The 25,190-nt window shown below is 41.2% G+C and overlaps 5 protein-coding genes across 8 annotated transcripts; 3 read left to right on the top strand and 2 right to left on the bottom strand.

Moving 5' to 3' along the window:
* The first annotated feature begins 229 nt into the window (after positions 1–229).
* On the top strand, positions 230–9,076 carry gys1 (glycogen synthase 1 (muscle)). Its single transcript, XM_034538549.1, has 16 exons — positions 230–487; positions 2,877–2,995; positions 3,348–3,529; positions 4,224–4,415; positions 4,660–4,845; positions 5,047–5,191; positions 5,438–5,555; positions 5,681–5,801; positions 5,938–6,044; positions 6,159–6,218; positions 6,493–6,685; positions 6,852–6,978; positions 7,078–7,173; positions 7,277–7,440; positions 7,533–7,613; positions 7,729–9,076. The coding sequence occupies exons 2-16, from the start codon at positions 2,878–2,880 to the stop codon at positions 7,972–7,974; spliced, it is 2,136 nt and encodes a 711-aa protein (XP_034394440.1). The 5' UTR covers positions 230–487; position 2,877; the 3' UTR covers positions 7,975–9,076.
* Positions 8,377–15,836, bottom strand: aspdh (aspartate dehydrogenase domain containing). Of its 3 annotated transcripts, none has more exons than XM_034538551.1 (8): positions 13,326–13,818; positions 13,127–13,186; positions 12,827–12,971; positions 12,602–12,686; positions 11,956–12,105; positions 10,337–10,560; positions 10,112–10,251; positions 8,377–9,287 (listed from the first exon to the last, which is right to left on the bottom strand). In XM_034538551.1, exons 2-8 carry the CDS (start codon positions 13,179–13,181, stop codon positions 9,250–9,252), a joined length of 837 nt encoding a protein of 278 aa, XP_034394442.1. In that variant the 5' UTR covers positions 13,182–13,186; positions 13,326–13,818; the 3' UTR covers positions 8,377–9,249. The 3 variants fall into 3 exon arrangements, with proteins under 3 accessions (XP_034394442.1, XP_034394444.1, XP_034394441.1); XM_034538553.1 differs by lacking the exon at positions 13,326–13,818 and adding an exon at positions 15,686–15,836 and having other exon boundaries at positions 8,379–9,287; XM_034538550.1 differs by having other exon boundaries at positions 8,379–9,287; positions 13,127–13,818.
* Positions 14,252–16,097, top strand: tmem86b (transmembrane protein 86B). Its single transcript, XM_034538554.1, has 3 exons — positions 14,252–14,302; positions 14,461–14,704; positions 15,643–16,097. The coding sequence occupies exons 1-3, from the start codon at positions 14,252–14,254 to the stop codon at positions 16,095–16,097; spliced, it is 750 nt and encodes a 249-aa protein (XP_034394445.1).
* A 295-nt stretch (positions 16,098–16,392) lies between these two features.
* On the bottom strand, positions 16,393–19,874 carry hspbp1 (HSPA (heat shock 70kDa) binding protein, cytoplasmic cochaperone 1). 2 transcript variants are annotated; one of them, XM_034538547.1, is made up of 8 exons: positions 19,739–19,874; positions 19,381–19,511; positions 18,685–18,895; positions 18,332–18,556; positions 17,975–18,130; positions 17,527–17,623; positions 17,314–17,425; positions 16,393–17,028 (listed from the first exon to the last, which is right to left on the bottom strand). In XM_034538547.1, exons 2-8 carry the CDS (start codon positions 19,501–19,503, stop codon positions 16,948–16,950), a joined length of 1,005 nt encoding a protein of 334 aa, XP_034394438.1. In that variant the 5' UTR covers positions 19,504–19,511; positions 19,739–19,874; the 3' UTR covers positions 16,393–16,947. The 2 variants fall into 2 exon arrangements, with proteins under 2 accessions (XP_034394438.1, XP_034394439.1); XM_034538548.1 differs by having other exon boundaries at positions 19,381–19,581; positions 19,739–19,826.
* A 299-nt stretch (positions 19,875–20,173) lies between these two features.
* On the top strand, positions 20,174–24,830 carry tufm (Tu translation elongation factor, mitochondrial). Its single transcript, XM_034538546.1, has 10 exons — positions 20,174–20,659; positions 21,390–21,436; positions 21,524–21,662; positions 21,816–21,982; positions 22,167–22,436; positions 22,602–22,734; positions 22,993–23,097; positions 23,563–23,714; positions 24,078–24,197; positions 24,389–24,830. The coding sequence occupies exons 1-10, from the start codon at positions 20,623–20,625 to the stop codon at positions 24,557–24,559; spliced, it is 1,341 nt and encodes a 446-aa protein (XP_034394437.1). The 5' UTR covers positions 20,174–20,622; the 3' UTR covers positions 24,560–24,830.
* The last annotated feature ends 360 nt before the right edge of the window (positions 24,831–25,190 follow it).

Raw genomic sequence — 25,190 nt, 5'->3', positions numbered from 1 at the left:
AAACTATGCTCTCAGCCTTTGAAGACATTATAAATAACTCTCTCCAACCTCATTGGAATATAAAAAAAGAGTTGCCCGGTTTCCCCTGACCCCCCTCTATTGTATGGATGAAAAGATAATTGCCCAACCACTGCAACACGCTTTAACCTCCGCTCAGCCAATTGCGTCCCTTGGCCGAGGAAAACGCCCAATTCCCGTCACGTTGTGTTCAGGGGCGGAGATAAAAACGGAGACTGAGGCCAGCAGGAATGGAGCTCATGAATAATGTGATAGCAGAGACCCCGCATTCACACGACATTCTTCCTGAATCGAGCCCAGACCATCCCCCTCATCTGACAGCAAACGCACCAGACCAATGTGAATCGCTGTCATTAGAAAATCCGCCCCCTTTTTTCCCCTCATTCTCAGCTGGTTACATTTCTTTGGATTGACTGCGACAGCTGCCAATGTGTTGTTCATCTTCGTGAAGTTGGGACTAAATCGAAGGGTGAGCAGAAATCTGTCTTTTTTTATTTTCCAAAATGATAATGATAATACTTCCTCAACAGACGGGGACGCGCATCGGGACGCTTTGTCCTATGCGCGTGTCAGCAGCTGCAGTATGTGCTTGATGTCACGTTCGCTCTTTCACTCATGAGGAAACATAGACGATACACAAAGCAGCATGCATATTCTGTTTGTTTTGTTCTGTTGTCGCCTCTAGTGTATTGACGTGCAGTGTGTCCTCTATTGCCTGGTGTGGGTCTTGTCCTTTCCCAGACTTGTAGGCCCAGTGGGCCGTTCAAACCAAAATATGAGTTAAAGGGTATGACATTGTAAAGGGCATGACGGGGATACTTGTTACTGCATGTCCGTGTGATTGTCAGTAGTTCATTATATAGCATCCACAAAGAGGTGTCCCAAGCAGGCGAGGGTGCCCCAGAGAATCACCAGGGGCCCCAAAGAAATGTTCACTTCATCACTGTGGTATTACTCTCTTTAACAGGATGGTGGTTTGTTCATAACCAAACTATAAAAAACCTTTAAAAGTATTGCTCCTCTAAAATAAAAATGAAGTTGGCTTGTCTTTACTTCCCTTAAATGTCTCTGCAGAATATTGTGCTATTTTCACGTTGAAATGAAAAATATGTGCCTTTTTATATTCTATATTCTAGATAATGTATATAGGCAGAAGTAGTACATGTCATTTAGGAGATTTTTAATAAAGTAATTCAATGTATATTGTGTGGGAAAAAAACATCTGACACAAATTATGATTCCAAGCAGAGTATTTTTCTTAAACATGTTTGAAAGTGGTCTGGTGTGCATATCTGAGGGACATGCAAATGAAGGAAAGTTTATTTGAGAAGATGCTTGTAATCAGTTTGAACAGCACTTTTTAATCATATTAGTGTTCTGATTTATCTGGGCTGTTATCAGGCGTGGACAGTCACAGACTGACACCAAACTCCATTTGGTCCACTGCTCTCAGCTAGTCAGCACAATCACTTACTTATACTTAGTTTGAATATCTGAAACAGTGTAAAAAGTTGTGGACAGGATTGTTGTACAGGTGGAAGTCTGTGTGTATCCCAGTCTTGGTGCACAGGTTAGTTTCTGTAGTTTTTCCCACATCTTAACACAATTTCAAAATGTCATAGTAGCATATCAACAAGTGCCACAGCATGAACGGCTAGATCAAGTTTCTACCTGATCCGTGCCCTTATGAGCCTTACTGCCTCTTTTCCCATGACACCCCCAATTGTTCAGCAAGTTGCACTATTTCTGCAAGCAGGACCGTAACACCGTTAGTTGTATTGTCAGTGCATCTCACACTCAGTCAGCAGGAATGCACATGTCTCCAGCACTAATAGGAAGATGTGTAATTAAACTTCTCCTGCTGCAGTAGGATTCAGTTGTGATACCAGTTTCAAACAACAAACTTGTTGTGTGTGTGTGTGTGTGTGTGTGTGTGTGTGTGTGTGTGTGTGTGTGTGTGTGTGTGTGTGTGTGTGTGTGTGTGTGTGTGTGTGTGTGTGTGTGTGTGTGTGTGTGTGTGTGTGTGTGTGTGTGTGTGTGTGTGTGTGTGTGTGTGTGTGTGTGTGTGTGTGTGTGTGTGTGTGTGTGTGTGTGTGTGTGTGTGTGTGATGTTGTTAAAAGCAGTTGTAGGCAGAAGAAGCCCTTTGACCATCACAGATTATAGACAGAGCAAATACTGTGACACACACTCGCTCACGCACATACACACGTATACGTTGAATACCTATCAATCAATATATCACTTCAGTGCTGTGTGTTTGCTACAGTGGTTTCTATAATAACAGCCAACGGTTAGGCTTATTAAGTCACAATACATTTTAAATGTTTAAAGCATACAGTATATTACAAAGTCAACATTTTGAAGAATCCAATCTTTAAAAAAATATGTTTGTACAAATTCAATCATTTTACCAGAAAGGTTTTTGTTTTAATGGTAAAATAATCTAAAAAGACTGATTACACCACAGAGGTATAATGTAATAGTTTTGTGAAATAGGATAAGTGGTTGGTTGATGACATACTTGCAAAATGTTAGGCTGTTTATAAAATGTGTCATTTACACAAGGTAATGCTATTATCCAGAGAAACTTTGCATTGATACATTAGAAAGAAAATTTAATCCTTCAGTTTCTGTAATGTCAAGCAATTAGTTTAAAGTCTGTTTGTCATTGAAAATGTAAACATGCTTTTGTATCCCAAAATTAATGTTATATGGCAAAACAAAGAAGACGTTTAGATGTAAAATCCTTGTTCTAAGTGTGAATTGTTCACAAAGGTACATGACAGTGTGTCATGTACCTTGTAACACAGTTGGAAGGTGCTCCCATCTCAGCTGAGTGTGTTCTATGTTTACCCAGTATGCCGCTGGCTCGCAGCCTCTCTGTCACGTCCCTGTCAGGACTGGAGGAGTGGGACGAGGAGTTTGATTTGGAGGACGCTGTTCTTTTTGAAATTGCGTGGGAGGTTGCTAACAAAGGCAAGTGTGTGAGTGTGTGTGTGGAAATGTGGTCCTTGCTTGAGGGCATTTGTGTCTCCACTTACTTTTTAAAGTTTGTTAAAATAAATGGTTTCCATATGTAAACACTTCATGAAAATACATGTTGAATGCACTTTGTAAGTTGCTTTGGATAAAAGCGTCAGTGTAATGTAATGAAAACGTTTGTAGTTTCCGTATATATGTCTAATCTTGATAATTCCCACAGGTTATACCTTCAGATAATTTCTAGTTGTAAGAGAGACCTGTCAGCATAATCCCTTGTATATTTCAGGTTGAATCATATTTTATCTTTGTCTCTACTTTGTGTGGCATGTTTGCTGCATGTGTGAAGTTGGAGGCATCTACACCGTCATCCAAACCAAAGCCCGTCTGACCGCAGAGGAATGGGGGGAGAACTATTTCCTGGTGGGCCCTTACGTGGAGAGCAACGTGCGCACTCAGGTGGAGCTGATTGAGCCCACTAACCCCGTGCTGAAGAGAACCATTGACAAGATGAACTCCAGTGGGTGTAAGGTACTACCACACGTACACAGTAAACACATATACGCCTCAGAGTTACATTTGTATGTTCCACTCAAGGACATTCATTATTACTACAAATAGTTGGAGGGTTTATAGAGTGAGATTTGAGAATATGTGTGGTGAATGTGAACTACACTTACAAGCCCAGTTGGAGATCATCCCCTCTTTCATACTCGGCCTTAACCACGTCTCTAAATCCAGTGACATTTCCTCTCAAAGGTTAGAGGTTGTATCAGTGTCTCTCTGTCTCAAAAACACACTCCAGAAATAGGTGTGTGTGTGTGTGTGTGTGTGCACTGGGAGTGCAGTGGAGTTATGGGTCAAGGGTAGGAGTGGTGTTTTTTTAAAGGGATAGTGCAGCCTATCTGGTTCACAATATACAAGCACCAGAGCACAGTTCGTTGAATGAAAATGTGTTTTTAAGATATGTAGGTGTATTAGTACATATAATTATGTCCTGCATTCCAGTTCAGCCACACTTGAAGCTTAAAGTGACTTACTTGTATTGCTATCTGTGTCAGCTAGACACACTTCATCAAGGTTAATTTAAGATTGTGTGGTTAGACTATGTTTTAAATCCAGTTTTAGTTCCCTGCAAGTAAATTAAGTATCAATTAGAAACAGAAGGACGAAACCAATTAAATAAAATATTTCCCCTCTCACCCGTTTCTCCTTTTCCCTGCAGGTCTACTTTGGGCGCTGGCTTATTGAGGGCAGTCCCTATGTTGTTCTGATTGATGTTGCGTTTACTGCCTGGTCTCTTGACAGCTGGAAGAGGGAATTGTGGGACCTTTGTGACATCGGCGTGCCATGGTTTGACCGTGAGGCCAACGATGCCGTGCTGTTTGGCTTCCTGACTGCCTGGCTTCTGGGAGAGGTCAGCAGCAAGAGGACTTTAAGTGACAACAATGTCTATAAAAATGTGATGTTAAATTAGTTTTAGTCATGTCAAAAAGAGGTTTTTAATACTATGCAGAAAGAAGATGGATTGATCTCCTTGACCATTTTGAATGCTTGCAATGTCAAAACCCTGTAAGATGCATGAAAATAAGTTGTATTTTAATGCATATTGGTGTGTATGTGTGTAATCCCTATTAACCCTATTTTCTCATGTATTTCAGTTTGCAGCCCAGAGTGAGGAGCCTCCGCACATCGTGGCCCATTTCCATGAGTGGTTGGCCGGCCTGGGCTTAGTGTTGTGTAGACATAGAAAGCTGCCCATCGCAACCATCTTCACTACTCATGCCACACTGCTGGGACGATACCTGTGTGCTGGAAGTGTGGACTTCTATAACAAACTTGCAGATGTGCGTGTCTGTATTGTGTACATTTTATTAAGCAGCAATGTATTAAAGCAAAAACTAAATAATAGAAAGAGGCCATTTAACTGTCAGGCCGACTTTAATTCTTATGTAGGTAGATTAGAAATGAACACATAATCAGACGGATATTCAACAAGAAATGTACACTTCATCGCACTCTCCCTCTCCTCTTTGTGTCCTATTCAGTTCAACGTGGATAAGGAAGCAGGCGACAGACAGATTTACCACCGCTACTGTTTGGAGCGGGCGGCTGCTCACTGTGCTCATGTCTTCACCACTGTGTCACAGATCACAGCCATTGAGGCAGAGTACCTGCTCAAGAGGGCACCAGGTGTGTGGAGGCGATTTGATGTGTGAAATGCAGAAACTTCCTCTCGTCATTTGCCACTGGTCAGACATGGCAGGACTTGAATGTGCGAGGATATGATGTATTTCTCACTGCTTTCTTCCTGAATGCCTTAAACTTGCATGCATTAATTCACAAAGTTAGCTACCAGGCTAGTTATCTCCTTAACTAACTGTTCCTTTGTGTCTGTGTTTTGCATTCAATGCCCTTATCCTCTCCCACCACAAACAGACATTGTCACTCCCAATGGGCTCAACGTGAAGAAGTTTTCAGCCGTGCACGAGTTTCAAAACCTCCACGCTCAGAGCAAGAATCGGATTCAGGAGTTCGTCAGGGGACACTTCTACGGGTCAGACGGCCATCACTCAACATTCACAGCACAGTCCAAACTGTTATTATAGTAAACAATTATACGACCAGAATGTGCTGATTGTAACCGCTAAACTCATCCAGCTCTTTGTGTTTGACCACCAGGCACCTCGACTTCAACCTGGACAAGACTTTGTTCCTCTTTATCGCTGGAAGGTACGAGTTCTCCAACAAAGGAGCCGACATCTTCTTGGAAGCTTTAGCCAGACTCAACTATCTACTGAGGGTAAGTGTGTAGTTGTGTCAACAAATGTATGTGTGTGTGTGTGTGTGTGTGTGTGTGTTTGTGGGAGAGAAGGACGATGGTGAATCTTTGGTGTAAAAATGTAATCCCATATTCCTGTATGGTCTGACTGTTGCAGGTCAATCACAGTGACGTGACCGTCATTGCATTCTTCATCATGCCAGCTCGGACAAACAACTTCAATGTGGAGACCTTGAAGGGCCAAGCAGTCAGGAAACAGCTCTGGTGAGGTTTCTTATGTGCAACCAGATGAAGCCAGACAGCCAAAGTGCTTCACTCATCCAATCTAAAAAGGGTTTTGAAGTTGTCTAATAAAAACTTATTTATTTTCGCTGACAGGGATACTGCTCAGACTGTGAAGGAACGTTTCGGAAAGAAACTCTATGAGTCACTTCTAGTGTAAGTTGGCCACTTTCAGTCTATTTAATTAAATCTGTAACATATAGAATGACCTGTCTTATAACGCCATCAAATAAAAGGTAAGAAACAGCCCACCTGTAGATACACGTAATCATCACTTTTCCTATCAGACCTAGATACACCTCGATTTAAATTCTCTACAAAATTTAGACTTTGTGTCGCCATTGTTGAAACAAGCTGGATGAGTCTATTCATGCGAATAAAGATGTAATCGTAGTCATTTTACAAGTCTAAAACAAGCTGTTTTCATCAGTGGACAACTGCCAGATGTGTCAAAGATTCTGGACAAAGAGGATTTTACCATAATGAAGCGTGCCATCTTTGCGACTCAGAGGCAATGCCAGCCTCCAATCTGCACCCACAACATGCTGGAGGACAGCGGCGACCCCATCCTGAACTGTGTCCGCCGTATCGGCCTTTTCAACAGCTCTGCTGACCGTGTCAAGGTAAGGCCAGCCGTCAGTGGTCCATAAACGGCCACAAAAAATATTTCTTCTCATCATTTGTACGTGATGTTCTTCAGCAAGAGTGTAGACAAGTTTGCTTATATACAGTACACTAAGATTAATTTGTGGTACTTGTTATCTCTTGTTGTTTCTCCCTCCTTTTTAGATTATCTTCCATCCTGAATTCCTTTCGTCCACCTCTCCTCTACTTCCAATGGATTATGAGGAGTTTGTAAGAGGCTGCCACCTCGGCGTCTTTCCCTCTTACTACGAGCCTTGGGGCTACACGCCAGGTATGACTCATGCATGCTGACAAGGTGTGTTTATGTACGTGGGTTTATTGTATAATATCAAAATTATTAATCGGGCCTCACTGTTTCTGTCATCGTCAGCTGAGTGCACAGTCATGGGAATTCCATCAATCTCAACTAACCTGTCGGGCTTTGGCTGTTTCATGGAGGAGCACATAGCAGACCCCTCAGCATACGGTGCGTTTTTCATACTTTATCTGTTTAACTCTAAGATTCTCTTATAAAAGATAGCCAGGGATAACTGATGCTTTCTTTCACATCAATGTGCTTCTTTTTGCAGGTATTTACATCCTGGACCGTCGGTATCGGGGGGTCGACGAGTCGTGTAACCAGCTCACGTCCTTCCTGTTTCAGTTTTGCAAGCAGAGCCGGCGCCAGCGAATCATCCAGAGGAACCGGACTGAGCGTCTGAGCGAACTCTTGGACTGGAGATACCTCGGCAGGGTTAGATTCAAAATCTGAAAGTAATATTTTGTGTGATCATTGCTCAACTTCAAAATGGATTAATGTGGTTTTTTTCTTGTTTTCTGCACTAGTATTATATATCTGCCCGTCATATGGCCCTGGCTAAAGCCTTCCCTGACACTTACATGTATGATCTTCATAAGCCCACCTCAGTAAGTTAACACGTGTGTTTGGATGAGAGATATGCCAAGTTTTCACTATTTATTGTTATTTCACAAATTGACACACTGATTGAGATTCTGATGTGTCTTGTTTCTCGCCCATCAGACCTCAGGTTTCCGTTACCCTCGACCAGCCTCTGTGCCTCCGTCTCCAGCTCTGTCCCGCCACTCTTCCCCCCGCCACAGCGAGGCCGAGGACAACGACGAAGACGAACGCTATGACGAGGATGTGGAGGCGGAAAAGGACCGAGTGAACATCCGCCAGCCCTACGCTCTGCCATTCAAAAATAAGTCTTCTGCTGTCCCGGGGGCCAATGGAAACGGCGATGGTGTCACGATGGAGAACAACTGAGATATGCACAAACACATACGTACATGCTGAACCTCACTAGTGAAACTTTATCTGTGGCAATCGTTTAAAGTCATCCATGTAATTTATAGTTGTTTGAATACGAGAGATGAATTTAATATCGGCTTGTTGTGAAAATTGCATCACTGTCAGTGTCTTCCCAACCTGTTCGTACCTCAGAGTTTTTAGAAAATATCTGTCCATTTGATATGTTTTGGTATTGTTTCAGTTCCACCAGCAGTGCGACTCAGTAGTTTGCTTTGAGGAGTAAATGCAGCAGCTAGAAAGGGCTGAACGACAGCTCAATATTGAAAACAAATCAGGATTGCTGGATTTTGTAGTGTACTAACACTGGATAACATACTGTAGGTCGAAAACATTGTAACAATAATAGAGGACTATTTTGAGAAGCTGGAAGTTTTTTTTATACTTGATTCAAATGTGGGTCAGAGCAGGAAAAGAACACAACCCTCCTTTATGCCACCAGAGTGTCAACTGGGCACAATCAAAACTATTTTCCTGGTTTAAAAAAGGCTCATGTGAAGACTCCGAGTACAGAAGTGCAGTAATGATGATGATGATGATGATGGTAATGATACAGAGACTTGAACACAATTGTCCACCTTGTAGCATCTTTTTCTTTCTTTCAAATGCCTTGTTTACTACACAACTTCATAGAGTGAAAATATAATACACACACAGCAACAACAAATAGCATCAAAAACATAAGGTTTTCTCATTCTGAGAATAGTGTGTGTGTGTTTTCATTTTTGTTCTGCGCCTTATTGTATCAAAGCCCTTCAGTGTTAATCACAAAAAACCTCAGACTCTTTTTCTGTCTGCGCTTGTGTGGATTATTACTGATTATCCCTGGGTTTGCCTGTTTTGACAAGTATTAAATTGTGAAGGGAATAAAGGTGAGACAGAAAGGGAGGGAAAAAAGGGACTGAGATGGTAACAATGTTTTCAGGTAAAGAATATAAGAGATGGCGGACAAATAAGAGAAAATAATTTTACGTATGATCCCCTCCCTGTAAGAGTTTTATCATGTGTTACAATCTTGCACCAGATTAACTAATAAAGTTGAAATATGTATATACCTGTATGATAACGTTCTCTTTGTTCTTTGTTTGCATGCAGTTTATTGGAACACACATATTCAAGGCTCTGTGGGTTTTCAAGTTCTCAGTAACATCAGAATCCAGTGACACCGTACACACTGATTTATCTTAAGCTTCTGGCTGCGTTGCAGGGAATCCTGCAGAGTTGTCATCCGCTTCAGCACAAGTAAACTCGGCCCCCGTGACCTTTGCAAACTAAAAGAAAAAAAGAATATAAAGGGGAAAAGCAGAACTGCTAACAATTTACTTATTTGCACATCAACACATTTATGAGTTTTTTAATTACCTAAACACTAATGTTATGACACACTAACTAACTCACTGTTCAATCAAACTGACAGCAGTAATGGTTTAACCTCTAAACTACAGGGGGACTTTAAAATACTGTTCTTTTGACACTTAATTCCTCTGACAGCTGTTAATACAAGTTACCTTTCAAATTAAGATTTTATAAGCAAAACAGGTGATCATTTTAGTAAATAAATCACATTGTTAAAGATCCAACCTTTTTGCTAGAAAATGTTTTATTGTTATATGAGACGTCTGTGGAAAGTTCCAAGACGATGATTTCATTTGTTTGAGCACCCAAGGAGGGAAACTAGTCCTCTATTTCACAACAGTGAAGATCAAAGGGAAGTTCATACATACGTTTGTCTGGGATTTTTTGTTCTTCATTTTCCAAACCCATTAATCATCTCACAACTCCTCAGACCCTTTTGTCACAAGTTGTCCAGGTTAGTAACCCCTACCTACTGGATATAAACTAGTTCCTCCCCATATAGGTTACCAATAAAATGCTTATGATTAATGGATGCATTAGTATTAACAATATCTGATCCTGCTATATTAATAAGTCACAGGGGCCTTTTGACACTATAAACATCCGTACACTTTGCTGATAATACTTCTGTACTTTTACTTTAGCATACATATGAATGCAGGGCTTGCACTCATAATGAAGTATTTTTAGATTGGGTTCTTTCACACTAAAGTAAAGGATCCGACCACGCAGGACTCACCGAGTAAACTATTCCAGAAGGAGTTGTATGTTGCACTGCCGGTTACAGCTCCGAGTCTGGCTGGATTCCTCCTCACTGTGTGCACTGAAAAGCCACTGGGCCCAGTCACCTCCACCTCAACCACATGGTAGTCACTTAACCTGGGGCATGAAGAGGTATGAATAGCGTGATTTAAACAGCTATGAATGGCTGTATTTGCTCAATCTGATTTTTAGAAAGACTCACGCTGTGTCAGACACGATCTCTCCCTGGACGCCAGTAAAGCCAAGTGCTCCTGCTGCCACTGCTGCTGCTGCCATGGTGTTAACGTTGTTTGGAGCAAGTGGGCACAACTCTGCCACTGAGCCTCTGAATAAAACACGCCTGCCCTCTTCCTCCGTCCAATCAGAGAGGACGTCTCCAGTCAGCCGGAAGCAGGATGGATGCTTGGACATTCTTATAAACAAAGCCTGAAAACAAGTCAAGAGAAGAAACACATTTAAACCCTCCACATGGTTTAGATACATTGTATATTGGTGCTCCCCGGAGTATCAAGCTGGATGGAAACATATTTAATTAAATCTGGGCCAATCTCAACCCCAGGCCAGACTAGAAGGAAAATATTACACTGACCAAAGGGAGAACATTCCATTTTAGATTGGATATCTGGAAGGAGATAGTCAAGAAATACAAATTGGAAGGAGACAGTAAGCTTTTGATCTGGCCCTCTATGACCCCCAGGTTTAGACCTGGACAGATAGATAGTAGTTCGCTGGAGAGAAAGAGGAATAACTGCAGTATGTACACTTATAGAGGGAAACACTTTTAAAACTTTTGAAAAACTCAAAAGAGAATTTAATTTAGGAAACAGGGACCTCTTCAGATATTTACAGCTAAGACACTTCTACGATACAGAAATTAAAAAAGGAATATCAGCAGAAGGTAATGAAGTGATCAAAGTGTTGACACGTGCCTACAAACAAACCCCCTCAAAGTTGGTCTCCAAACTGTACAGTAGTTTACAAAAACGAATCGGAAGTAACACACTATATGTAAAACTGAAATGGGAAGTAGAACTGAACATCAAATTGTCGAATAGTGATTGGCATTCCATGTGTACAACGCAACAGACTTCCACTAGTTCTAGAAAATAGAGGGAATTTGGTTGGAAGAACTTAATCCGCTTTTTTATTACACCACACACAAAATATAAACAATTAGATAAAGAGCAGCCATGCTGGAGAGAGTGTGGACAGATGAATGCCAACCACTCACACATGTTTTGGTCATGCTCAAAACTTCAAACATACTGGGACAAAGTCATTTAGACTCTGGAGGAGATCTTAAGCTATAAGATCCCCAGGGACCCACGGATCGTTTATCTGGGACTAATACCTGGTGATGTTATTCATAAGAAAGACAACTATAAAATCTTGATACTGGCAACTAAAAAGGGCATCACAAGGAGCTGGATTAAAAGTGACCCCCCCAAAGCCAAAGACAGTGTCTGGACATTGTTGAGGAAATACACAATATGGAAAAAATGACTAATTTTCTAAGGTTAAAATCAGGGACCCATGAGCAGCGCTGGGAGAAGTGGATAGCATTCAAGGGATTAAATGACCAGAAAAGAATGGTCCTAAATAGTGTAAAGAGCGATTGTTGACCCTATTGTTTTTAATTTTCTTCATTTATCTATTTATTTATTTGAATCTTCTTTTTGTCATTTACAATGTTTTGTCGCATTCTTTGTTACTTAAAAAAATCTATAAATAAAAAGTTTTAAAAAATTTAAAAAAACTCCAGGATGGACACTACATGCCTTTTGCTATCACCACACCTGCACTGCCCCAGTGTGATTGTACCTTCAAGGCTCCACTGTCATTCAGCCTCTGGATGTCCTGGCCTCCCCACAATGCACCACTGGGGATGTAGAGTGTCCTACCAGACTGCTGAGCCGCCTGATGCAGCTTCTGGTTCAGACTAGGATCAGAGAGGGCAGAAGGAGAGCCCACCTGAGAGGAGGAGAAAAAAAGGCACAAAAGAGGATGTGATAATTCTGGGATGAACAGTCAAAACTGCTAAAACTTTGTGTCAGCTCATGTGTTCTCATTTTCTGTTATGGATAAATGCAGAGAGGATTTGATTTTAAGAATTTCATTATCATCTGTTGGAGACAACAAAAGAATGCAATGCTACCATGTTGAAATGTAGGCCAAACATATGGACAATTCCTAAAATACAGAACCCCAAAAGACTGTAATAACTAAATATCCTTTTTAGAATAGACCAAGACCAGCCAAATACAAACCTCACTTATCAACACAAGTACACTTGTCTTATTCTTATATGTTTTAGTCTTCTTACAGTTAAGGAGCAGGAACATAATATATATATATATATATATATATATATATATATATATATATATATATATAAAATACAAAAGATTAATAGAAATACTCTGTTTTGAGAAACCATATTTCCCACAATAACAGAGGAGAAGCTTACCATGAAATGAGACTGAGAGAGGAAGTGAAAGCCAAATTCTTTCACTATCTGTGGATGACACACCTCTATAATCACATCACATCGCCTGTCAAAAGAAAACAGTTTTACGAAACAGTGTTCTCAAATGATGTCAAGCATGTTGTCTACGGCAGCACAGAGATCATATAAGATGCAAATACTGGTGTTATGCATACAGGTTTATATTACTTATGTGTGTTTTTGCACCTGTCTGAAAAGGATGATAGGTCACCAAGTATGAGGTCATCAGGAACTAAACCTTTAAGCTTGTCAGAATTTCTGTTCCAAACGAAAGCCAGTGTTAGACCGAGAGCAGCTCCATCTTTAAGGATCCTCTCCACCAGGTACTGCCCTGAAGAAGACACACACACACACACACACACACACACACACACACACACACACACACACACACACACACAATGAATAGAGCTTAACACCACAGCTAAAAGACTCAAAAGGATGTATGGCAGAAAGTGTGTGAAGTGTGAGGGGGAGAGTTCAGACCTAGGTGTCCGTAGCCTACAACTCCAATCCTTTGGGAGGAAGAGCTGGTTGCCATGTCATCTGCTGACAAAGGAAACATGCTGGGAAAAGAACATTCACCTGCAACTTGAACACACAAACCAACACACACACATGGATGCTTTTGACCCTACTTACTATATTTACTAGTAAAACACTTTGTATTTATTGCTCTCCTCACCAGATAATCTCAAACCCCAGCAGAACTCCCAACGTGAAGCACAACAACCAGACCACGACTCCGGGAATTGTGAGCAAGCACAGTACAAAGTTTGACTCTGAGAGGCCGAAGTTAATCATTATTCGTGCTGAGCTCCTCCTCTATTCATTTAAACGACTTCAAATCCAGAGGCATTTTGAATTTCTTGTAAAGTGTAACAATTAATTTTTTGGAGAAATCTAAAGCCGTGTGAACATCTAGTGACCCTCAAACAATGCGATGTGCTATTTATCTCTATTCTTTTAAAAGATTATCATCCACAAAACTTTAAATAATCTTGTACAGCAGCTGTTTTTTTTGCTTTCACATTAAATAAATTTGAAAATTGGATGGTGTTGGAGTTTAAGTTGCCAGCCTTGACATACATTAGTGAACTATTGATCTCTCTTTTCATAGTGGCAGAGATGATCATTTTGCATCACCTACAAGGTTTAAAGAAAGTCCTTTTCTGGACATTTTCTCACTATTAATTTGTCATTACCAACAATAATTGTAAATTCACAAGTAAGAAATCAACTTTAGCATATAAGCTTTCTGCTAGTTCAACCTTACGCCTCGTGAGTTAATGTCAGCAATAAATAGCTGAAAAAGCTGAAAAAGGTCAAAGGTCAGACATTTGTCCATGAGAACTCCAAACACAGAGAACATTGATTATCAGAGAGCAATCAGACAGCAAAGATCGGTCCAAAGTTCACTCCTATGAAAGACCAACAGGCAGAGAGACGTGGCAGAGATTCGAGACAGTAGGGAACAAGACGAGCATCTGAGGATTATATGTGACGACAGGACTGCAAAGACAGAAGAAAGTAGAAGGTGTCAAGAAGACGAGACCGGTTCATCCAACTGAGAGATCTGCTGGAGTCCACGACAGTGCTGATTCTGAGACGATGGACATCCTTGAGACAGATGCCTATGACAGGCGGCAGAGGAGAAACACGGTACCTAAAAATCATTTATTTACATTCACTGGTCAATAGTTGTTTGACAAACAACATTCTCCATTTGGAAAGGATCAAATTGTCTTAAATCTTAATTTCAGCCTAATTCATGTTGTGACTCATCTCCCCGTTTCTTTCTGTTCCTCCCTCTCTATTAGTCCTGCGCTCTCCTTGTTTCTCTCCTGCCTTTCTTTTTGTCTGCAGGTGTGTTCTTCTACCTGTGGACACCTGACTCTCCCGCATCCATCATGTCTGCAGGTGTCAAATCAGCACCAATACTCCTATTGGCTGCAGCAGTGCTGAGCTGGAATGGAGGTCGGAGTGTGCTGGGTGTGGTGGGAGGATTGGTTTTCTCTGCTGTTGGTGACTGCTGCTTAGTGTGGCCTGAGCTTTTTCTGCATGGTAAGAGTTTGCACAAGAGTTTGTATCTCAGAACCCATCTCAGGCAATCGGTCTGACGATGGATAAGCCTCTGGTGGCGAGGTGCTATAATTCTGGGGTCTAGAGTTGAGAGGATTGTTTCACAAGTAGCCAGTTTACAAGATGATTTAAAATCGCTATAAAGCTAAGTGATCAGGCGATAGCATTTCAGCCAATGTTTTCCGCTTCTTTTGCTCTCCATACAGACGGATTACTTGGATTTAACCAAAGCCTGCTCAAACGTGATTGATCAATACTACTCCGAACAACAAACCGAAACCAGAATGCTTCCGATATCAAAACGGACAGTGCGTTCAAAAGAAAAATGTTGAGTACTTCCCGTTACATAGTGTGTCAAATGCAGTATGTCAAAAATACCAGGATGCTCTGGCCTACCACATCCTGTCTCGTTTTGCAGTATGCATGCCAGAATGCTTTTCTAGCTATTGACCCATAATCCTTGGCGCAGCAGACATATGAGCAAGAGGGTCAAAGTTCAAGGTGCCATGTTATGACGAAGTGGTATGTCTTAATTGAATGCATACTGCATGCATCAGGAAGCATGTATTAAAAATAAAAATAGAAATAAAAAGTATGCGATGTGGAACGCAACTCTTGTCCCGTTGTCTACAGGTTATACTTGTGAAGGTAGATCCTGTTTAGAGATTAGTATATGAGTGAAGCACAAATTGAGGTATTTGCAAATTGCAAATCAAGCTGGCTTTCTTTATAATTAGAGAATAAATTAGCCTTGCCTATATGGTAATACATGTAATTTAAAAAAGAAACAATAAGATCTATTTTTTTGATTTACATGCAATCAGTGGAACCTTCTAACTTCAAGCTCCAAAGATTTGCATATTGCAAATAATTGATTTAACTGCTATGTTTGTCCTTAACATCTCACACATCGGTTCCAGGAATGGGTGCATTTGCGGTGGCTCATCTGCTGTACTCGATCACCTTCCTCTCCAGTCGTTATGCAACATATGCCTCCTCTTCCTTCTGGACTCGTTCTCTGTATCTGATCCTGTTCACGGTGGGAGGAGGTTTCTACATCTACATGTATCCATTCCTGCAGAAGGCACCAAACTCCGAAATACTGCTTCCAGCTGTGGGGGTCTACATTGTCCTGATTGTTCTAATGGGGTCATTAGCGATCAGAACCCGCAACGTGGCAACACTGTTAGGGAGTTTGTCCTTCATGGTGTCTGACCTGTCACTGGCTGTGCAAGTTTTCAAGGCGACAGCCCCAATGGAGCATGGTCACACTGTCGTCATGGTTACATATTATTTGGCACAGCTACTAATAGCTGTGGGCGATGTAAATGCAGTCGAGAACAAGGACGACTTGTCAAAATGGAAGAGGTCCTAAACAGCGTCCCAAGAGTCCAAAGTATTTCCATCACCCTGGTAAAATCATACAGACTATAAATCCTTTAGGTTTTGGAGTTTCTAATATCAACCCAACAAATTCAGGAAAAAGAGGAGGACACTACTGGTCAGCACTTGAAAGCTACTGGCTAGTGCCAATGATTGAGTAAAAGAGCTGCTGGGAAGTCAAGTTATTTAACGATGTGTTTGAATAATCATTATTAAAATACCAGTCTACAAAGAAAACTAAAAGAAACTCCACAAATATTGGTGAAAATAATATCTATGTTCTGTGATTTGTGCCAAAATATTTTATTGTTGCATGACATGAATGTGGTGGCAATGTTTTCCACATGAGATAATTATATGTATATAAATACACCAATTTGTTTTGTCAATAATAAATCAATGTTATAAAATAAACAAGGATGTACTAAATTCTGTCCTGATTATAGAGACAATCAATTCAAATTAAAGAGAAAATACTTTATCTCAGAGACTTCAGACAAACCTAACTTACAACAATTAAAGATAAGTTGCACATGTAACATTGGGGTGTATCTATTAACATTTAAAATAGGAAGTACTTTACATACTACCTGTGATGGGGATTGGTATTTGGTTCGATACTATGAGGAACTGAAAACACTGGACTAAAATGACAGCTGAATTGAAAAGTATTTTATACATAGTTATTTACACAGTAAAATCCAGCTCCTGCATGACATGCAAAATATGGACAGCATCTGTTTTAACAGACAAAAATGTTGCTTAACATCCATGACCCAGATCGAGAATGTTCCGTTACATCTTTGCACAATGAAACCAACACAGGTGAGTCCATTAGGACTTCAGCGATCCATCCCACTGTCATCCGACTGTTGCCCGGGGAAACAAATAACCTTCAACTGCTCACAGAAGGCCAGTTCTTCCTGTTGGAAACATAAATGTGGCTTCAGAAGCCTTCCTGGACATGGTATAAGTCTAAACCTTGATCATTTTAAAACTAATACCTTCATCGGACTACAATTTTCTACAAGTATTGACATTTTAGCATCTAGTTAGCACTTGAAAAGGTTTATGGTCAACAGTTAGTTGCTTTTTGATAGACTTACTACTGTGCACAATATTTTAAAAACACTAGATGTTATTTTGGAATTCTCACAATACTCGCTTGAACCCAGTTTCACCATCAGGCTCAAAGACCTAGGACATACCTGACTCTCTTCTTTTCCTTGGAGCTCTGTGGTTCGCTGTCTGAGTAACTCCTTCAGACCCAGAGAAGGATTCCTGCAGTCTTTGAGACCCTGTGGACAGTCTTCCACCAGACTAGACAGATAGACACATAAAAGGGTGTGATTACTGAAGTGAACCATGAATCGATGTCACTTGTGAGTATTACAGACAGAAAGGCAGAGAGTGGTTCTTACCAGCAAAGGGCGCCAAGCACGTGTTCATGGAAAGGTAAGTGTGGCGTGCGGAGAACCGATACCAGCTGCTGTACCATACCCATGGAGACAGCTGTGTCTGCAGGACGGAGGAAACAGATAAAGATATTACAGACCCAAAATGAAAGAAACAACTTCACTGTCAGTGCTAACATGCTTTGTAGAGCAAAGGTTGCCTGAGAAGATGATCCCTCACTCAAAGATGATCGCGGTTATCAAGTGTCCCTTACTACTATTAAAGGAGTGTGCAGACTCTTCTCAAAATCTAGCTTTGGAAAAAGCTAGATTTTGAGAAGAGTCTGCATACTCCTTTAATAGTGGTAAACTTTACTGAGGAATGCTTTTTGACCAAAAACTAAACTAAATGAAAAATCGACAGCTTTGTTGTTGAAGGGCACTGTACTGTTTTCGATGCCCCTCTCCTTCGTACCTTTCTGTTTGGGATGTGACGTCAGCAGGTTCAGCAGAAGGAATGCAGACTTGGTTCTGAGCTTCTCGATGTCCGATTGCATGACTCGCATCAGCACTGAGACGCCATCATGGGACAAGAACGCCTGGAGCCCTTCCTCCTGCTCTCGAATCAGACCTAAAGTCACAACCACATCAGTTACAGTTCTGAGGTGTACTGTATCCTAAACGCAAAGCATTACAATCTAGTCTAAATGCTTTCCATGCTCTCCTTTAGTGTTGTCAAAAATCCCATTAATGCCCCTGATTAAACTACTAGTCAGTATCAATAGCTAGATTCAAGTAGCCAGTATTGAGCAATAATGTCTTAGATACTCACACGACACAGCGTAGAGGGCTTTTACTCTGACGGTGGAGTCGGGGTCTGAGTCGGTCAGCTGCAGCAGCTTCGGCAGAACCCCGGTGCTAAACAAGTAGACCTGCACCTGCGGCATGTTCTGAGCACAGAAAGCAATGAGCTGGGCAGCACGCCACCTCAGGCCACTTTGGGCATGACACAGATACTGGGAGATACACAGTTCCAGTCCACCTAGAGTCATTAGGTCTGTGAAGTAGAGAAGCAGGGTACACACTCAAGTATTTTGTATTCATAACCTCTATGTAGCTATTTGCTCATATTAACATCTGACCTATAGAGTGCTTGTAAAAAGTATAATACTATATATTACAAACCTCTTGCATTGTCCAGGTTCTCACACAACTCTGACAGGATCTCAAAGGCTGTTACTCGCTCATCTTCATCCTCTTCATCCCTCTCATCCTCTCCCTCCTTTTCGCTCATTTCCTCCCGACGTAAGACGGCCAAGCACCGCTTTATCTGCTCCACTTCATCCATCTGCCCTTTACATACATCTGCTAGAGCATCTCTCAGCCATATTTTCCTCTGTAACAGAGAAAGAGTATTAGTAGAATAATGTTTCAGCATCCATACCTTTAATGACAGGTAGAAGTCTTCATAGATACAAATGGGAAATCTCTAACCCTGTCCTTTTAAAACATTTAATCATCATAATTCCAAAAGTCATAGGAGGTGTATCTCAACATAGGAGGTTTAAGAAAAACAGCACATCTTAAAATGGTATGACATGAAACCAGTGAATGTGGACCTTTTTGTGTAAAAGTGTTATCACAATCAATGATCAAAATATTGAACGAATGATGTCTATGGACTGACTCGAATCAAATACCTCCAGCTCTGCTTGTGTCATAAACACATATGTTACCGTAATCATTTGTATGAACACATGCTCCTCATTAGGCCTTTGGTCCTGTGAGGTATAACTGAGGTGAGCTAGACAGTCTGGACCCAACGAGGTGTGTTGCCCAAAGCCCTCTCAGGTTGTAAATGTACATCTAACAGACACTTACCTCCTCTGACATCGGCTGAAAAGAGTCAGGTCCCTCTGGGGCTGATCCGACATCCACTGCCAGCTGCAGGACACCCTGGAGGTTTTGGGGATATCTCCTGGTCGGTCTGTCTTCTGCCATCATGTGCACCGCTGAGGTGGAAACAAGACATCAAAAGAATCAGCGGGACAGGGACAACTGAAGAGTTGACGTCGTCACGGCCTGTGAATATGAATCCAAAACACAGGACGCAAACCCAGCAGACAGTTTTTAACTTTAGTCTAAAGATGCTCGCATTACTTAGACATAATATTAATAACAATAATAAAAAGCAGAAACACAGCATCCCTACACGAACCTTAATCTTAACACAACTTACCTTGACACGAGTCCTGTGAAGAGTGTTGAATAAATGGACACCGTGTCTTTTAAAGTATGTTAGCGCCCCTTTCCTCAGAGTAACACGAATGAGCTAGAACATTCTAGCTAACGTTAGCTGAACTCACGAGTGGCAAGGAGGCTGCCATGATGTACCGTAAACATTAAACCAAATTGGCAAGCAAATTGTTTTTTGCCGAATTATTCCTCACCTCTGAGTCTTTTCAGTCTTCACACTTCCTACGCTAATTTAGTTCGACAAAAAATATGATACAGCAACTCTGACAGTAACACAACCAAAGCATGTAAAGGGCACAACGGCAAACGCCACCATAGTATAGTGTTTACGGTAAATCCCTGTCGTGGACGCGCATGCGCGAAGTTCAAAGCATTTCAGTAACAGAGAGAGGAGTCCCTCTGGTGAATCCCTTCTTATATACAGTCGACGGTGAATTCCCCCTTCCCCAAACGAAGGCACAGTGTACAATATGAAATACCTGTATTAAAATATCCATTCATCCATCATCTTTCACCACTTATCCTGTTCAGGGTCGTTGAGGGGGGCTGAAGCCGATCCCAGCTGACATTGGGCGAAGGGTACACCCTACACTGGTCGCCAGACTATTGCAGGGCAGTATTAACATGCATTTTACAATATATGTAATTTTATGATTTCTACACCATTAATTAAGCAAGTTCGAGAAATTCAAAGCCTAACTATTCAGATCTGATTTGTTGTAGGTATCCTAAAACTAACAGTGGACGAGTTTAAAATAATAACTAAATGTGTGTCTGTTGGGTGGAGCTGCTTGGTGCGACAGCTGTGGACCTGGTCAGGTACTCTCTTCATTCTTTGTTCGTCTTTGGTTAGCCTAACCATCCAAGATGGCGTCACTTGTGGGACTGCGTGCATGTTTCTCAGGTAAAATGTTTTTATTCTCTTGTAGTTACTGACGAATTGCATCTCAGCATTGTTGTGTTCTCGTCGCACCCGCTTTATTCTGCACATAAGATGTTGTTTACTAGAAACATAATCTATCATAAAAAAAAGAGACGCTACTGTTTCTTCGTTAGCAGAGCAAGGTCACGTTACCAATGAGTTTTAGCTAACGACCCAGCTTGTCGAAGATGAGGGCTGACTGATGATTATTGAAACGTGCTTATATTATAGAAAAGCTTTGTAGCTACCGAAGCTCACTGTATAAATAACGAACAGTCGCTTAATCGGAGGAGAATAACACTGTTGAGTCTCCTGGTTTGCAGGGTTTGTTCGGTGTCTGAATAAATAAGCATATATAATAGTATTTGAGTGTTTGTTTGTAAATATAATCACAGTCATGCTTTATATGTTCTCTTATTTGACACCTAATTTGAATAGGAATAGGCAAAAACAAAATGTGGAGACACTGACATCCTGCTGGCCAAGTTGAGGGGCTGAGGGACATTTCACAGTGAGACTAAAATAGAAAATGATAGTTTAATGCCTTCCATGACGCTAAAATGGATTCAACAAGTTTCCATTCTTGTATTTTGAAACTGGAACAAATAGTGGTGGAATTATAGAATAAGATACTTCTACTGGATTATCCTGTCAAATGATCAGCAATGATCTTAATTTACATTCGTATCATCTTTTGATTCTCTCATCTTAGCTCTTCAGCTGTCTTCGCCAAGCCTCCTGCACAGCTCCTTCAAATTGGTGAGTGTGTCCACAAACTGCAATGTACACACTGTTTATCATGGATTTTGTGACTGTATAATTTCTGGCTTTGTCTTTGTCATGTAGGGAGCTGTGCCTCTGAGTCGGCGAACCTTCGCTGCAGAGGCTAAGAAGACATACAGCAGAGACAAACCCCACGTCAACATTGGAACAATTGGCCACGTTGATCATGGCAAGACAACCCTGACTGCTGCCATCACAAAAGGTAGAAACACTGACGTCCCTACTTTTAACTCTTACACACTGACATATTTGATTTGATCTAGACACTTAAATGTCTCCACTCAAGGCCTCATGTCGCCAGTGTTGTGAAACGAGAAATCTAAATTTTGACCGTGATGTGTTTTTGGGTCCTCAGTGCTCGCTGAGGCTGGTGGTGCGAACTATAAAAAGTATGAAGATATTGACAATGCCCCTGAGGAGAAGGCAAGAGGAATCACCATCAACGCCTCTCATGTAGAATACACCACAGCCAACAGACATTATGCTCACACAGACTGTCCTGGGCATGCCGACTACGTCAAGGTAATCTGCTTTACTTCAACAAAGCACCTGCAACCAACCTCAGGATGCAACTTTGTTGTTGTTTTTAGCTGTTTAGAAACCTTGTTTCTCCTTAAGTGTTTAAAGCTGAATTATTTACATTATAAATGACTTAAAACGGCAATTCATCCTCTTTAAATACCCTGAACTCTTTTCTTTTTTTCAGAACATGATTACTGGGACAGCTCAGATGGACGGCTGCATCCTGGTGGTGGCGGCCACTGACGGCCAGATGCCTCAGACACGAGAGCATCTTCTGTTGGCAAGGCAGATAGGAGTCGAACATGTGGTGGTTTTCATCAACAAGGCCGATGTCGTGGAGGACAAGGAGATGGTGGAGCTGGTGGAGATCGAGATCCGCGAGCTGCTCACAGAGTTTGGCTATGATGGCGAGAACACGCCTGTTGTGATAGGCTCAGCCCTCTGCGCCCTGGAGGTAAAGGAATGCTGGCAGTCATTTGTCTCAGTTTAGTTAATACTGTGCTGATCTAAACTACTGTTGAAATCACTTGTAGTTTACGGCCATGTCGGTACATTTTGAGTCTCTGATGTGAAGCATCTGTATGTGAACTGACAGATTTTTTGTTTTGCTCCATCTCAGAACAGACTCCCTGAACTTGGTGTAAATGCAGTGATGAAACTGCTGGATATAGCGGATTCTTATATTCCTCTCCCCAAAAGAGAGCTTGAAAAACCTTTTCTTCTGCCCATCGAAGGGGTTTATTCAATCCCAGGTATGAAGAAATTACAAAGAATGCACATTTTTCATCTCAACATTTAACTGTAAGGCTTATAATTAAGGAGGATTCTTGGCAGAATGAGTTACTTGCAATTCATTTATAACTTATATGTAGTTCCCTGTGTTTAGTAGTGACATTTGACTGATTTGCTCTGCTGGTTGTAAAATGCAGCATCTCAAATCAAAGTCAGAAGACGGTGACGCTTAAAAGTTACTTGCTTTAAATTTGAGTGTGATCATTTGTGTTGTTCAGGCAGAGGTACTGTGGTGACCGGCACTATGGAGAGGGGTATTATCAAGAAAGGAGACGACTGTGAGTTTGTGGGCCACAATCGCAGCTTCAAGTCAGTGGTTACAGGTGAGTGAAAGGAAAAAGTAACAGAAATTCAGAGAAGGAGCTCCTGTACTGTTTACAAAGCACATGGACCACCAGGTGACATATTAAAGGAAAAGCCAGAACCAAATGTTGATGCTTCCATACCGGGCATGAAAACTCACTGAATGGTTTGATAAGTATGCAAATGTTGTGAATCATATGTCATAGTCTTCTCAGGATATATGCACAGTTGACAACCTTTTATTTGGGAGATGTGTTTATCTTAAATATTTAAATATTGAGTTCACACAGCCTCAGGGGTCCACACACATCTTAAAAGGTATGACCTGGTGGCTTTAAAAGACACCTTCTGATAAAGGAAAAAGGAGTTGATGAGTTTCTCATCTAAAAATGCTGCTGAGCATTAGTCTGAGTTCAAGGTTATATAATCCTGTATTATTGCAAGACGCAATAATTGCATCTTGCATTTCTTTCTGTTTTGCTCAGGTATTGAGATGTTCCACAAGTCTCTGGATCGGGCAGAGGCTGGAGATAACCTGGGCGCTCTGGTTCGAGGACTGAAGCGAGAGGACATAAGGAGAGGGATGGTGATGTGCAAACCAGGAGCCATCATGCCATATCAGAAAATCAAGGCCCAGGTCTGAGAGCACACAGTTGCGGTTGTTATACACTCCATTTTAAATATTTCTGTACAATTAATCTAAAGGGCTAATTTAAATTGGGGACAAGACAAAAGTACTAATATGACTGTAAATAATCCAACAGGTGTAATGGCCAAGAACAGTTTTAAAGGCAAACTGGGAGACCAGCCAGATGCCACAGTAACGACAGATCATTTACTGAGTTACTCACACTGTCTGCGCACAAAGAAAAAAATGTTTTGTTCAGTGATTTATTTTTGTAAAATGTTTTTGCTATTTAGAAAGAAATTAAAAAGAAATACACACTTCTCTGTATCCAGTAATCTAAACTCTGAAGTGTTTGTGATTCCTGTGTTACAGGTGTATGTTCTGAGTAAGGAGGAGGGAGGCAGACACAAACCGTTTGTCACCAACTTCATGCCCGTCATGTTCTCTCTAACCTGGGACATGGCCTGCAGAATCACTCTGCCCGATGACAAGGTTTGTGCGTTTCAACCTTTCAGTAAAAGGATATTTGTCTAATACTTTTTAAGATTTAATTCCATCGACAACAATTCACCCAGATAGTGCATGTTGTGAACATCGTGTGCTTTGGGATGTTTCAGGTCAAATCTATACAAAAATGAAGGACAGTAACCACTCTCCTGTATGTTGCTCTCGTCTTTGTTAAGGAAATGGTAATGCCAGGCGAGGACACCTCGTTGATGCTCACGCTCCGCCAACCAATGGTTCTGGAAAAAGGCCAGAGGTTCACCCTGAGAGACGGAAACAGGACCATCGGCACCGGCCTGGTCACAGACATCCTGGCGGCTAAAGATGAAGACCAGTGCAACTGGGGCTGAAGGGAAACTCTGCAGAGGACTGGGACTGGGGAGGGGGGAGGTTAGGTTATCTGAGCTGTTTCTCGTCAAATCAAATAATTCTAGAAATATACAAATAAAGTACATGCACCCGTGCACGACTCTCAAACAAGAAAGGACTAAAAAGAATTTGTGACTCTGTTGTGCAGGTTCACCCAACCAAAATACCTGACATGTTTAGCTCTCGTTATGTCAAAATACTAGACTGTCAGAATTATGCCATTTATGTAATAAAATGTATTTAATAATTGAATGCCTTCTTAGTTTGTGTGGTTTTGGCTTTCGCTAGCAAAATGTATTTCACACAAAAAATATATATATTTCTATGTTGCATCCGTACAGAATCTTAATGCATAATTCTGTAGCTAAAGACTAACAAACATGTTGACTAGTCACAGTAGGAAGAGCATAGGTGTTTCTAATAATGATGGCTCAGAGCAGCTAAATTAAATTCAGCTACTTTTGATTTCATTTGTTACACCTTTTTTTGTTTTCTTACTCTGGCAAGTCAAAATGTTATCTGTGAAAGGTGTTCCCGTTACTGCATGTAAAATGATTAATTTGCCACATGAGGGCAGCAAAGAGGTTCTTCATTCTTTGCTAAATGATTATA

Source organism: Cyclopterus lumpus, chromosome 8, assembly GCF_009769545.1.
Source record: "Cyclopterus lumpus isolate fCycLum1 chromosome 8, fCycLum1.pri, whole genome shotgun sequence".
NCBI classification, from domain to species: Eukaryota; Metazoa; Chordata; class Actinopteri; order Perciformes; family Cyclopteridae; genus Cyclopterus; species Cyclopterus lumpus.
The sequence above is the reverse complement of the archived record's forward strand: the minus strand, read 5'-3'. Positions and strand labels throughout refer to the sequence as shown.